Raw genomic sequence first — 15,801 nt, forward strand, 5'->3', positions numbered from 1 at the left:
GCTTCTATACTATTCTTATTCACTTATTTTATTGATTGATTGCCTAAATGCTGAAGCTATAAAAAAGTTCATTGGCACAGGATGCACTTATTAGACAAATTATTAGCTATATGATCTTTGGTCTGGTACAGGTTAAAGCATATCCCTCCCTATAAGAGACAAAATACAGTACATATACTGTATATCCAAACACTAAAGGTTTTTAGTCATAAGGGAAACTTTAAACTACATGTTTTAATAAGAAAAGTGATACAGTGAAATCATCATCATATCTGACCCAACACTGCCCTTCTGAGGTGACAGTAAAATTTGCTGTTTTAAAATGATGATTTACTTTGGATTTAACTAAACGAAATAACTTTGAAATAAGATCACATTTAACGTCTGGTTTAATTTAGTTGTTAGCCTATGTTTGTTATTTGTTATATATTTGATCTTTTGAAATAACACATTTCCCATTCGTTTACCTTTTAAAATGATGAAATTTGGATGGATGGGTGAAGAAGGGCAATTACATGAGAGACAAATTAATTTAAATATCCACAATAAATTCATGTATTTAAACCATTGGTGAACGTGATTTCACCAAGTACAACATGTTCCTATCAACCAATCAGATTTAAGGTCAAGTTTACAGTTCTGTCAAGTTTACCCTTTACCCATCATTCCCTATGATTTTAGGGAGAAGTTATAGGCAGGGCTAGGAGGATTGTTGATCCAGGAACATATCATAAGTTACAAACTATCCTTTTAGTTGTCACAACACCACACTTTGTTTTTTGTTTAGTTTTGACTTTAATTTTTAGATTCTTAATAAACTTAATAACCGTTATTTTTTTCCCATTTAAAAACAAAAACCGATTTAGCCTTAACGATATTCAAGATTCGAGATCACCTTCGGTTATTTATGTATCCTAACTAGTTCCTCTGCAAGTTGAGCTGATCTGCTTCATTGGTCCAGTATGTGGGTGGAGCTCAGAAACACTTTGCAGAGGATGCAGAAAACGACACCCATCCAGACATGATGCAGGAAACTTGACCGATGCGAAAGATGCATCACACAACAACACACATGAAGGCAATATACTCTTAAGAAGTTTTTTCCCCTTTTTTCACGCTTATGTTCTATGTTTTGCTGCAATTGCGCATTCCGAGAGATGTCCTTCCGCCTCCGCTCGTCTCCTCATCACTGACTGACGCTTCACCAATGAACCGCAGAATCATCATTCTGTTCTCACACAGATTCAAGAGGATCCCGAGGAAACTGTAGGCTAAAAACCGTCCTCGTCATGGCCAGATCAGCGAACAGAAGCGGGAAGGACGGAGACTCAAGGGTATGTGCTCCCGCGGAGAGAGGAGAGATCAGGGAACTGTCTCTGGAGGAGGTGTTGAAGTCTTACGAGCAGCCCATCAATGAGGAGCAGGCTTGGGCAGTGTGTTTCCAGTGCTGCAGAGAGCTGGGAGAGCCGAGAGCGCCTGCGCGACGCGTCCTCATCCGAGATCCGGCTTCCATCATCCTGCACGGGGACGGGACCGTCACGGCACTCCTGGAGAGCAGCGGTGAGCTCTTGACATTAATAATAACTAATAATAATTCGTTACATTTATTTAGCGCTTTTCTGGGTACTCAAAGCGCTTTACATATGGAAGGGGGAATCTTCAAAGTTGGAAAATTCATTTATTCAAACTTTCGGTAACACTTGATTATAAGGTTCATTAGTTAACATAGTTAACTAAGAATGAACATTACTTCTTCAGCATTTATTAATCTTAGTTAATATTAATTTCAACATTTACTTATAGCCTACGTTATTAAAATGAGAGGCTGTATCTATACAAACAATGAACATCTGTATTTTTATTAAATAACAGTAACAAAGATTAGGCCTAATAAATAGTACTAACAACTGTATTACTCATTTTTAGTTCATGTTCGTTAATATCCTATTTAACTAATGTTAACTAATGAACCTTATCAGGGCCATAGCTAGAGGATTCGGGGCCCCCTGAAAAAATGTGGGCCCCCTCCACCAATATCATATGCTGTACAATAGATGAGCATGGAGGCCCACATTTAACAGAAGATGCTGAAAAAACACCTTTATTTTAAAATATTACATTTAAAAGTTAAATTTATTTTAAAAGTTAAATGTTTATATAAAAATTACAACTAATAAAAACTAACAAAAGCAAGAAATTGTTAAATAATAATAAAACCAATTTTAAAAAAAGTAACAGCAAAATAATGTTTTTTTATAGTTCTAGTTTTTTAGAGTTATAGTTCATAACTCAAAAAGTAAACATTTAGAAATTGACAAGAATGCAGTCAAATTTAAAAAAATAAATCTTTTATTGTCTTATTTTTTAATAAAGATAATATGGAACTGGTAATATTATTAAATAAAGCTAGTACATTTATTCATTCAAGTGCAGTGTGTTGTATTTGTGTTTTCTTGATGTAATAAATACATCATCAGTCGGCAGGTCAGGTGCATAATGCAATTCGTCGTGACTCGTGTAGGCTACATTTTTTAACTCTATTTACAATAGTGTAAAAAGACAGGAATTTTGACCACGTAATCATTCGGTCGATTGTGGTGCGGACCGATAATGAAGAGTGACAGGCAGGCTGTAGACGGTAGTTTTCTTATTCCCAGTGAAATAACAATACAACCTGTCTTTAAGAACGTCTTGATCGACTGGGATACAACAACTCTCCTGGCCTCCCTCTCCTTCTTTTCATGGCATTTCTGGTAGCCTACCCTGATTTATGTTTTCTTTTCCCCGACATTTTTCAAATAATTTTTTGAGCAGGTGCATAACCAGCCAGTGTTCAACACTATCTGCTTGCCTTAGCTCGATTCAAAACGGTAAGCTTGTAATAATGTTTTTAATTCCTGTGGTACTGGTGGATTTCCGCGGGAAATTCGAGCATGTCTTTGCGTCATTACGTCACATCTGTACACATAAAGAAGGAGTCTTGGCTAGTTGGCTATGAGTGTGAGGATGTTGGAGGTGGAGCCTTTTCTCACAGCACTTGATATAAACTTATCAATTTGATGGCGGATCCTGAAAGGTTTAAACGACAATCAACAGTGACAACTGAAGATTCACCTGGTGTAAAATGCGAAAGACTTTGATGGCTACAGAAAAAAAGAGACTGTAACCGCACTGTGCCGTGCTTGAGGCACAACCCTCGTAAAGTTGATCATTCCGCGAATAACTGCAATTGCAGATTTCGAACGGAGATTGCGACAAAGAGGAGAAACTACGGACTGCAGCTTTAACTTTAGGCACTGCCGCCTCAACTCTGATTGCTTCTGTTCACGAGCTGGGGTGGGACATTTTATTGAATCCATCTGATGTTTGTCACTGACTGAATAATTAATAAATACTTTAGATCAAACTAAACCATTTTTAGGGAGGTAAGAGAAGCAGATATTTGTAAAAAAATATTTAACCAAATTGCATGTTTTTGTGGTTTTCATTTAAATCTCAGGCATACAACTAATATAAATATTAGAATTATTCATACAACAGGGGCCTATATAGTATAACTGCTGGATTTTGTGGGCCCCCCGCTGCCCAGGCCTATAATTGTCACCACCTTTCACCCCACTAGCGACGGCCCTGAACCTCATTGTAAAGTGTTACGAAACTTTCTAAGAACTCAACGGTGTCCTTCAACAGGCTCAAGAATAATGCAGGTTGAAGAGTTTCTTTTTCACCCCTGAATATTTATATTATTCTATTTTACATGTATATTTCGAATGTATTGCATCAGCAATTAGGCTACTAAAACTGCATTTAAAACGTTTATTTTTTCAAATCAAAATAATATAATAAAGTTATGGATTTGATATGAATACAACACTAAGACAGCACTTAAATGCATCCGTATTTGGTTATTTTAATCCCCATCCAGCAATTATTCTTATTGATTCCTGAAGCATTCTTCTGCATTATGACTTGCTCTTTGTTTATTAATTATGAAGTGGGTGTCTCATGTTGTTTTGCTGAAGGCTTTGTCTTTTAAACATTGTTTTTCTTTTTTTGATTTGCGATACAGCATGTTGTAAACAGCGTTAAAACTTAGCAAATGTTTTACTCTAAAATACTTCTGCATCAGGAGTGTTGTTGGACTGACAAAATCTAGCACCAGGGGACGCTGCTGTGTTTGTTTTGTGGGGTTGACTCTCACCCTACACTTTTTATGGGTTCATGTATTCAACAGCCACAACTTGACTGATAAAGCATGCGCTGACATTTGTCTTTTACTTTAGTAGTATTTAGCACGGATTGTTTAAGATCGCCTAAATGACATAGATATAAGAAATAATACCACACACAAAAAAATTCTCAATCGCTTAGAATGTGACTAAGAACCTGGAACGAGAAACCTGGGTTCAGGGCCAAGTTGTTCAAAAAGTTTTATCTGGATCAGAATTATCTTGATTTTGAAATCCCATGGTTTGCTATCCAGGATCAGGTAATCCATAACTGTTTTTTTCCCAAAGCAAAATAGATTAGATCCACATTAACACTTTTTAGATTTCCAGTGCTCCAAATGGGTTTACATTTCACAATTGTAGGCTACTAACTATGAAAAGAACAACAGGTAGATTAGTGTGGGGTCACTTTAGTGTTTTATTTGAAGAGAAAGAAAACATCCATTTTCAATTTCCTTTAAACATCAGACCCACTAAACATGGTGATGGAAAAATATGAGATCTCTTGCAAAAGTTTTGCATTCCGCAAAAAAAAATCACTTGTTAAGAACTCAAAAGTTTTGAGAGTGAATGCAAAGTTTTTGAACACAAAACATTTGCAAGACAACACAAAAACACTCAAATATATTTTCCTTCCATCTCATATTGTTTCCCCCTTCACCATGTCCCTTTAGAGGCTCCGTAGCCCCTCATGTGACCCATAACAAAAACAAACAAATATACATGCAATAAGGAATGCAATAGTTAGAAACTGCTTTTGACGGGTTCATCTCTGATGATTGTGCCAGTGTAGTTCATATTTAGGGATTAAACAAACTTTACATTAAATGTATTATTTTTGTTTGATATTGGCAGCTGTTTGGGGGATTATTTCATGGCACCAGAAAATATTTATTTACTCCACTGAAAGGCTTAATATACCGCCTAATGCATACTACTACTTTATTACTTTAATGGTTAAACTAATAAAGCGGAAATAAAAAATATAAATGCGCATATATAACATGATACAAATGTTGTATTTTTTAACCAATTTTAACATTTTATTCCATTTTTGTTCTTTAAATCCACCCTTCTGCTGAGATCAGAATAATCCTGTTTTTTGGATCGAAGGGATCCCAATCTTATTAAAACTTTTTGAACAACACATAATGATCGTTTTATGATCCAATCTGATTTCAGAATCTTTTTTTTTTTCGCAAGAACCCATGAATCCAACCCATTTTTTCTTGAACAACCCATTTTCTAGATCTGATCCAATCCAATAGCTGAAATCTGATCAGATCACTTTTGAACAACTGGACCCAGATCTCTCTGCAAAAGTAAAATTTTCTACAATTTGCACAATGGAAACATTTTTCCTTTTGCACTTCAAAATGATCCCCGTTCACACAAATCCTTGAAAACGATTAAAAATGCTGTATTCTTCTGCAAGGCCAATAGTTGGCAATGTCACTTTGTAAAGAAACACTAAGTGCCTATAGACTGAACATGTAATAAAGTGTTTCCCAACCTTTTTTCAGTCACAGCACCCTTGAAAAATTAAAAAAAAAATTGCCATCCTACACTAGTGTTATCACGATACTACTTACGATATGATAGCTTGAAATGTACCGATTTTCAATACAACAGGGAAGAACCGCCTATACTGTCATATAGATATTTTTATTCACTTGGCGTGGAGAGCCGTGTCTCCCTTCCCGGGCCTGTAAGCACTCGTCGGACTTAACCGGCAAGGCTTACAAAGCCTGTGGGGAAGCCGCCTCTGCCATACACGCCATGGCGTTATTGCAGGTCCATCAGGCCAAGGCACTAAAGGACCTGAATGAGGGTGGTCATGGTCCACAAGTTCTCCAAGAACTTTGTGCCGCAATGGACCTCACACTTCGTGCGACGAAGGTAACCGTGTGGTCAGTGGGTCGTGTGATGTGCACTATGGTGGTCCAGGAACGCCATCTCTGACTGTGTCTGGCTGACATGAGGGAGACCGACAAAGTCAGGATCCTTAACTCCCCCGTGTCCCAGACCGGCCTCTTCAGCGACGTGGTCGAGAACTTCGCCCAGCAGTTCTCGGCTGTACAAAAGCAGACTAAGGCGATTAAACACATCGTGCCGCGACAGTCAGCTGCTGCCTCCACCCCATCGCCTATGGCCCCTCAGTCTGCTCGTTGCAGCAGCAGCCTCCAACTAAGCGGCGCAGAGGAGCCAGTCGCAGGCAGGCCGCCCTGCCCATCCAGCCCCCCGCGAAGAGGGGCGGCAAAGCCAGGAGTAAGCGGCCCTAGGACGGGCGACCCGGAGATGGATGGGACTGCTCTCCAGGAGATGGTGACCGCAACCGCCCCCTCCCCTGGAAGAGGGCCGGGTGGAAAATCTTTTGTTCTCTTTTATTTGTGTTTCGCCACTGGCTTTAAAACCAGCATTACCCAAATTTTCAATAAAAGAGCAGTTTCTACCAAGAGCAGTGGGAGGAGAGAATACTCACCACTCTCATCCGCCTCTACTATCGCCAGCTGGAAGCAGCGTTCAGTTCGAAAATGCATCCAAGCCGCCTCCTGCCCCGTGGAACCAGGTAAGTGTTGCACAGCACATTTAGACCCCGCTATGGGCCTCCTCCCAGAGAGAGCCTCCCGAGCCACGTCCCTCGCTGCCCCACTGCGGGTACGCCTACGGTCCCGCTTGTACGGTCTCTGTGAGCCTGGTTAGCGTTCCCCAACTAACCTCTTTTCTTGGTATTGAGTTGGATTTGGTCGCACAGACAGCGCGCCTCACAGAGGAACACGCTCAGTCGGTGCTGAACTGCTTGAATACGTTCAAAGGCAGGATGGCGGTCTCACTGAATTTTTTTCAGAGGCTCCTGGGGCATATAGTCAAGTCAAGTCAAGTCATCTTCATTTATATAGCGCTTTTAACAATGTAGATTGTTTCAAAGCAGCTTTACAGAGATAAACGTATAATTTAAGGTAACAGAGATTGTTTTGGCTTTATAGCGGGTTCTTTAATAAAGTTATTTTCCAGCTAAAGTTAGTTTTGATTGATTCGCTTCCGTCGCAACGATCATTTGTTATTAAATTTGGGGCCGCTAAGACGACACCATTCTCTCTACACAGACTTTAAACGCGAACCTGTGAGAAACGCAGATGGCGGTCACATGCGCATTAAGAATTGGTTCTATAGTTATGTGCGTTTGAATATATGTGAGCAGGTTTGGAATTCCCTACAAACCAAGCCTAAACAAAGTACTGGCGTTTCCTTATAATTTTTGATACAGAATTTTATTTTATTTGATCAATTTGGGGTAGGTATGCGAATTGAGTTTCCCGACAACGCTTTATCTGTAGAGTGGTAAAGGGATCCTCCATAGGGAGAGACTAGTTGGCACTTCAGCACTGCGTTGGATCGGGTTCAGGCGAAGGTCCTTCATCAGATCTGGATACGGCCTGGATCCGGCTGGCTGCGGGAAAACCTCGGGATAAACAAAGACACTAAAATTAGCGAAGATGCCATTCTTCTTATGATGTAACGAGTACATCAGGATTTATGGGAAGTGTTCCCGGTTCCAGCTGACCTACTCTATGCAGCCTAACATTGAATTATAGAAGTCTATAATGTATTATGTGAATGCTAGGTCAAAGAGATGTGTCTTTAATCTAGTTTTGAACTGACAGAGTGTGTCTGCTTCCCAGACAATGGTAGGAAGACTGTTCCAAAGTTTTGGTGCTAAATAGGAGAAAGATCTACCGCCAGCAGTCGATTTTGATATTCTAGGTATTATCAACTGGCCGGAATTTTGAGATCGCAATAGATGTGAAGGACTATAATGCGTTAAGAGCTCGCTCAATTACTGCGGAGCTAAACCATTTAGTGCTTTGTAAGTAATCAGCAATATTTTAAAATTGATGCGATGTTTAATAGGCAGCCAATGCAGTTTTGACAGAACCGGGCTAATATGGTCATACTTCCTGGTTCTGGTAAGAACTCGAGCTGCTGCGTTTTGAACTAGCTGTAGTTTGTTTATTAAGCGTGCAGGACAACCACCCAGTAGAGCATTACAATAATCTAGCCTTGAGGTCATGAACGCATGAACTAATTGTTCCGCATTTGTCAATGAGAGCATATGGCGTAATTAAGATATATTTTTAAGATGGAAAAATGCGGTTTTACAGATACTAGACACATGATGTTTTATAAACAAAGTTCGGGAGGAGCACATTCAAATAATCAATCCAATCTACTCGTCATCAAACAATTATGTCTACCCTAATCAGCATGACAAGAAGTATATATATATCCACTCTGTCAACTCACCTAATACTCCGTGACAGTTTTCCAGCATCCCTCCACCACCCCGACTCCTCACTCTTGGCTCAATCTTTTACAGCCAGGAATACGGGGGGAGTACTCTGGGTTCGGGCCGAATACCGAGCCCGGAGCCCTCTCCTCGGACAGCACGCCAAATACGCATCTATTTCTATCTGACTTATTTGTAAGTGTGAACTAGTGAAGTGACTTTCAAATGAAAGATTGGTATTAAAGAGCACACCCAGGTTCATAACCGACGACGAAGACTTAACAGAGCAGCCATCAAGTGTTAGACAGTATTCTAGGTTATTACGTGAGGAAGTTTTTTGTCCAATAATTAGAATCTCTGTTTTTTCAGAATTAAGTAGTAGGAAATTACGAGTCATCCAATTTTTTATATCAGCAATGCATTCCGTTAATTTTGTGAATTGGTAAGTTTCGTTAGGTTTTAAGAAATATAGAGCTGAGTATCGTCGGCATAACAGTGAAAGCCAATGCCATGCTTCCTAATGATATCTCCTAATGGTAGCATGTACAGAGTGAACAGCAGCGGTCCTAGTACTGAGCCTTGTGGTACGCCATACTGAACTTGTGATCGATGAGACATCTCTTCATTTACTGCTACAAACTGATAACGGTCAGATAAGTATGATTTAAACCATGCTAGTGCAATTCCACTAATGCCAACATAATTTTCGAGTCTATTTAAAAGAATGTTGTGGTCGATAGTGTTAAATGCAGCACTAAGATCGAGTAACACTAATAGAGAGACACAACCACGATCGGATGATAAGAGCAAATCATTTGTGACTCTAACGAGAGCATATAGCAGCGGCAGCAGCGGTAACACCGCTCGGGCTGCTCCATATGAGACCGCTTCAGCACTGGCTTCACGGCCGAGTCCTGAGATGGCTGTGGCTTTACGGCACTTACCGGGTGACAATCACACTGGTCTGCCGCCAGACCTTCAGCCCATGGTCAGACCCCTCGTTCCTGCGGGCAGGTGTGCCCATGGAACAGGTGTCCAGGCATGCTGTGGTGTTTATTGATGCCTCTGCCACCGGCTGGGGTGCCACGTACAACGGGCATGCAGTGTCATGGGTGTGGACGGGCCCCCAACTGCTTTGGCACATCAACTGCCTCGAGTTGCTAGCAGTACGTCTTGCTCTGAGCCACTTACAGAGGCCGCTACAGGGCAGGGACGTGCTGGTCCGTCCGGACAACACTGCGACCATTGCATACATCAAACGACAAGGTGGTCTACACTCCCGTCACATGTCGCAACTAGGGTTGCAAAGGGGCGGAAAATTTCCGGTAAATTTCCGGAAAGTTTCCGGTAAATTTCCATGGGAAGTTAAGCTGGGGAATTTTGGAAATATTCATTACCACGGCAACCGCTTGCGCGTCCACTCTGAAAGTAACTGTACACATAAGAGACGGATAGATACATTATTTAAGGTTATTTCTATTCGTTAGAATATTGATATATGAACTTGTTGTCAAGTAAGCCCCATTGCGAGCATGTGTGTCTCTCTAAACTTTCAGTGTGCTGCACTACTCTAGTTGACTTCTGAGCCTTCCCCCCCGAAAATATCACGTTAATTTTGAAAACGTAATTCCTTTTGTGGATCCTCTTGGTCTTTCTTCATGTTTCTTTGACAAATATCAGTGTTTCAGTCTCACGCACGCTGAACATGAGTTAACCACGCCTACTTATTTACATGTTGCGGTATACACGGAATAAAAAAATCTGTTACGGTTGACATTTTCTTCCGCGGTAACGATATATACCGTCATACCGCCCAGCCCTACTTATGTGGTAAATAAAGTTATGCTAGCTTATTTAGCATCTAACCTATCAGCTTGCTATCTACTAGATGAATACATTTGTATGTGATATTTGCAATTTAAACATTTAATAAATATATTTCCCCATAATATCATCAAAACTTACTTCACTTTGTTTAGTCCACAGGCTCAAATGTGTGCCTTCAATAGTCTTGTGCTTTCTGTACATGTGATGGAGGCATGCTCAGTGCCAGTAGGGGGTGTGGTCTCAATAGCCATGCAGTAAGCAGTGTGCTATGTGCATGTGATTGAGGAATGGCATGGATATTCAAGTGTATTTAAATGGCATCTGTTTGTTTTAGTCAAGATTATGCTAAAATATACTTTCCTCAACTATATTTAAGTTCCCTATGAAGAGCCAACCCTCAACTTTGAAAATTCCCAGTTTATTCCCGTTTATTCACATAAATTCCTGTTAATTCCCTTAAATTCCCATTAATTCCCATGGAAAGTTTCCATTTTGAAAATTCCCAGAATTTTGCAACCCTAGTCGCAACTCGCCCACCATCTCGTCCTCTGGAGTTAGAAGCATCTGATGTTGCTTTGGGCCATGTATGTCCCTGGTGTGCTCAACCGTGTGGCCGACGAGCTATCACGAGCTGTGCTCCCGGGAGAATGGCAACTCCACCCCCAGGTGGTTCAGCTGATCTGGAGAGAGTTCGGGGAAGCTCAGGTAGACCTGTATGCCTCTTCAGAGACCTCCCACTTCCAACTGTATTACTCCCTGACCGACGGAATACTAGTCACAGACGCACTGGCACACAGCTGGCCCTGGGGCCCTCACAAATATGCGTTTCCCCCAGTGAGTCTACTTGCACAGACACTTTGCAAAGTCAGGGAGGACGAGGAGCAGGTCCTTCTGGTGGCTCCCTATTGGCCCACCCAGACTTGGTTCCCAGAACTCATGCTCCTCGCGACAGTCCCTCCCTGGCCCATTCCTATGAGGAAGGACCTTCTGACTCAGACACGTGGCACCCTATAGCACCCGCGCCCGGGCCTCTGGAAACTCCATGTGTAGTCCCTGGATGGGACACAGAGGTTCTAAGTGACTTACCCCCAGAGGTACTAAAAAACATGACTTCTGCGTGGGCGCCGTCTACGAGACGTGCGTACGACTTGAAGTGGAACCTGTTCGTCGAGTGGTGTTCTTCTCGCCGAGAGGACCCCCGAAGATGTTCGATAGGGTCCATGCTTTCCTTCTTGCAGCAAGGGTTGAAGTGAAGGCTGTCTCCCTCCACCCTCAAAGTACATGCTATTTCAACATATCACGACCACATAGATGGCAAAACAGTAGGAAAGCACGACCTGGTCGTCAGGTTCCTTAGGGGGACGAGACGGTTAAATCCTCCTCAACCCCCTTCCATACCCTCTTGGGACCTTTCCCTGGTGCTTCGAGCACTCCAGGATGCTCCTTTTGAGCCTTTGCAATCAGCAGACTTAAAGCTTCTCTCCATGAAGACTTTGCTGCTGGTTGCTCTGGCCTCTGTCAAGAGGGTAGGCATTTTCGTTCGACGAATTGTGCCTAGAGTTCAGTCCGGGTGACAACCATGTTGTACTGAGACCCGGGCCTGGCTATGTGCCCAAGGTTCCTACCACTCCCTTCAGGGAACAGGTGGTGAACCTGCAAGCACTGCCCCTGGAGGAGGCAGACCCAGCCCTGGCTTTGCTCTGTCCCGTTCATTACATTTACATTTAGTCATTTAGCAGACGCTTTTATCCAAAGCGACTTACAAATTAGGACTAAATTAGGACTAAATTCACGCTCTGCATCTGTACATGGACAGAACTCAAAGTCTCAGGACCTCAGACCAGCTCTTTATCTGTTACAGAGGCCGGCGGAAGGGAAAGGCTGTCTCCAAGCAGAGGATGGCCCACTGGGTAGTGGATGCCATCGCCTTGGCTTACCAAGCACAAGGCATGCCCTGCCCGCTCAGGTTGCATCCTCCTGGGCGCTGGCACGTGGCTCCTCGCTAACAGATATCTGTAGAGCTGCAGGCTGGGCGACACCTAACACGTTCTCTAGATATTATAGCCTACGTGTAGAGCCGGTCTCCTCCCGTGTTCTCACCCTAAACGGGTAGAAGCACTGAGAGGCCCGGCTCTGTCGGCTTACTGCACCCTTCTGTGCACCCTTATTGCTCCAGAGTGAAAAACCTTTTGAGTCCTCCAACACCCTCAGCTCGGACGTGGCGGAGCGTCCAGTGTCAGGCCTTTATCATTGAGAACCGGGTATGGGTTCCCATATATGTGAACCTGCAGGGATCCCATATGTGTATTTCTTCCACGGCTGCTTCTAAACTGAAGCATGTGTGTTTCCCTTGGGCTAAGTCACCCAGTATTCATATGCCGTACAACCTTCGGGTTATGTACGTATGTACGTATATCTCCACATAACTCCTTCGGGGAAGAATGTGGGTTCCCTAGTAAAAATAATTTGACGCTCTATCCTCTACTATTTTAATCTAGAGCCGAACACACTTCATTCAGGTCCTTTCCAAGTAAAAGTTATTTTAACAACAGTAGCAGAAACACGATGAGCAGCAAAATAGGTACTTTCTCTAAAATACTGCAGAAAACGAGAATGCAGCAAATACAATTATTTTTATCTTTCACCATTCAACTAAACCAGGTTTGTGACGCCCCCCCCCCATACATTTAGCATTATTAATCAGCATATTAAGAGCATTTCATAATAAACAATGTTGTAATTTGGAAAATTATTTAGAGATGGCAAGGGAAGACAAAAAACTTTGAAATTAGTAGTTAACTTTGTTTTGTGCTCATAATGAGAGTTTTTATTATTAGATTATGCACGTTGTTTGTATTTAGTAGTTTATTACTTTGAGCAAAATATAAAAATGGTCCATACGTTTCTTAGAGATAAACCTCCAGTATGTTTCTCAGTCCCAAGACCTTCTATGTGCCATACACGTAGATGTCTAAATGTAAAATAATAATAATAGCCTGTTAAAACATATGATGTAACCTTTTTATATTCATATCAATTTGGGAGAAATATTTACTTTTCTTTGGTAAATATTGGTGAAAATTCTTAGACATCACAGTTTTGGCTTTCTAGGCACAGGATTCTCATCTTTGATGACTATTTTGAGTGTACTATGGCTGCCTCGATGGAAATGTATATCTGTTCCAAAAAAAGTATTATCCAGACCTCCACTGGGAAGGAGATAGAGACCGGACCTCTTGGAACTTTAATTGAATACCCCTGCCCTATTGGTTGTGAAACCTGAAAAAAATTTCAGCACTGTGCAAAATATCTTTTTATGTGTGAATGTGCTATAGAAAGAAGATTAATGCCAACTTTTATGAGCTCCCCTGTGTTCTCCCTGTGTTTGTCCTACATTGTTTGATGTAACAGATTTTGCGGAGTTCTCCTGTTAAATTTTTTCAAAACTTGTCTTGCATGCTTTTGGAATCTTGTTTAAAAACTATGTTTGGGGTTCTTTATCTCTGTATTTGAGTCACATTTGCTAAGGGGAGGAGATCGCAGACAGAAGAGAGTATCCATCCGTTATGCCTATACCCAACAACACTGAATTGCTGAGTCTTAATGGGAGAAAATGTACAGTCAGATGATTCACAGACAGATGAGAACACACGTACTGACTCACAGGTTGCCTCATCATCAATTAAAAATCTTCCCCACACAAAGTAAGGGAGTTCAGTAGAAGCACTTGGGTCAAATATCCACTGGTAAAGCTCATCCAACAGTCATCGGGTCACAGGTGGACAACAGTCATGGGTGGACAGAAGGTAAGTTACCAGGCCCATCCAGCGTAACCAGTTCTGCTTCTGCCAGTCCTAGCAGCTAGTGAATTTAGGGATTGTAGAGATGCAGATTAAAACGAGAATAATAACATACAGGATGTTATTGAAAAAGTAAAAACATCATCCTTCTCTGTTATAATGCTGCCTTCACATGCTATTGGAATTATTGTAAATATGCGTTTCCTAGTCAGAAATTGGACATTTGACCTATTGTTGATTTGATTTTGTAATTCACTTTGGATAAAAGTGTCTGTTAAATGATTAAATGTGAATGTAATGTAAATGCAACACTGGCCCAAAAGGGCAAGTGATGATTCTGTCAAGTGGCCTACAACTTTCTCAAACTGTCCTGAGTCAGCAGGCCATCCTCATTGTTGAGCCCTGATTCAGTGACAGCCGAGTAATACCCTTATGGGAAAAAAAAGTATACTTCCAGTTAATTTTATTAAGTATATTTTTAAGTGTACTTTATGTAGTAAGTATACTAATATCTGTCACGGTTTGGGGTTGAGGAGGTGAGGCGAGGACATGGCCGATGTAAACACAAACCGCGTGCTACACAGGACACAACAACACACGCAGACGGAAGAGCGTACAGCCTGAGCGAACGCAAAAGCTCATCCCGTGTGCTCACAACAGAAAACAAACACATGGTGCATGGATGTCTGAATCCCGACACAGAACCGGAACCAAACTAGAATGACGTGCCGGGATCCTAAGACCATGCCCCGCACATGTAACAAGGCACGTAGACAAGTGATTGCACGGCTCGAGCACGCTCATAACCACGCACTCAGACAAAGACGAGACAAAACCAGGAGTGTCAGAGCTCTGTCACAAAACCAAGAACTGAACTAGACAGAAGTGACAGAACCCTGACAATATCAATGTACTAGAAGTATACTTGTGTACTGTTTTAATACCATTTGGGACTAAATTGGCCCACTTTTTAGTGTATAAAAGTATACTTTTAAGTATACTTTACGAGTAACAGCAGTAAACTTTGAGTACACAACTAGTTTACAACTAAGTTTTGCATTTGAACTGCAACTATACTTTAAGTGAACTTAGGTATACTGATAGTTTACCAGTCAAAATACTAAAGATGCATTGTTTTAGTTTGGCAGCGCTGCCGATACCCTAGCTTAGCATAATGAATGGAATCCTTTGTTGGCAGCATAGACAGTAAAAGAAATGGACACAGCGACCCCATTGGATTCAACGGAGAAAAGTGAAGTCAATTAGAAGCACTCACTTCCTGATGGCTGACCCGATAGCCCGCGAGCTTCTCCTCCTGTCCATACGGTAATTTCTCTACTGTGCGACAGAGAGTCGCATGGTTATGACGCAATCGTTAGCCTATTTTTACAAAAACTGCTTCTACGGGACCATAACGTAAGATACAAGGTAATGGAGCCTTTTATACATTTTCGTGTTTCTTTAGAAATAAATAATAGACAAATGGAGTCTTTAAACACCTCAGATGTAAAGTTATTCGCTGTCAAAGTGACACCATAATTAATGGGAGTCAATGGAATGCTAACAGCAGGTGATGGTCTGCTAATCAATGGCGGCCCCTGGGGAAGCTTCAGTTTTTTCTGAAAGATTACCCCCTTGGTTGCCAGCTAGCATATCA

General features: G+C 41.6%; 1 protein-coding gene across 1 annotated transcript in view; it reads left to right on the forward strand.

The window, feature by feature from the left end:
- Nucleotides 1–1,289: 1,289 nt before the first annotated feature.
- The window catches only part of spire2 (spire-type actin nucleation factor 2), a gene marked incomplete at its 5' end in the record, with an annotated part of 67,919 nt that continues 53,407 nt past the window's right edge, over nt 1,290–15,801 (forward strand). Inside the window, one exon of the mRNA XM_081355760.1 lies at nt 1,290–1,560. Coding sequence (XP_081211886.1) covers nt 1,290–1,560 — 271 coding nt within the window. The remainder of the gene's footprint in view (nt 1,561–15,801) is intronic.

The sequence above is a fragment of the Scardinius erythrophthalmus genome (assembly GCF_964197995.2).
Source record: "Scardinius erythrophthalmus genome assembly, chromosome: 24".
NCBI lineage: Eukaryota > Metazoa > Chordata > Actinopteri > Cypriniformes > Leuciscidae > Scardinius > Scardinius erythrophthalmus.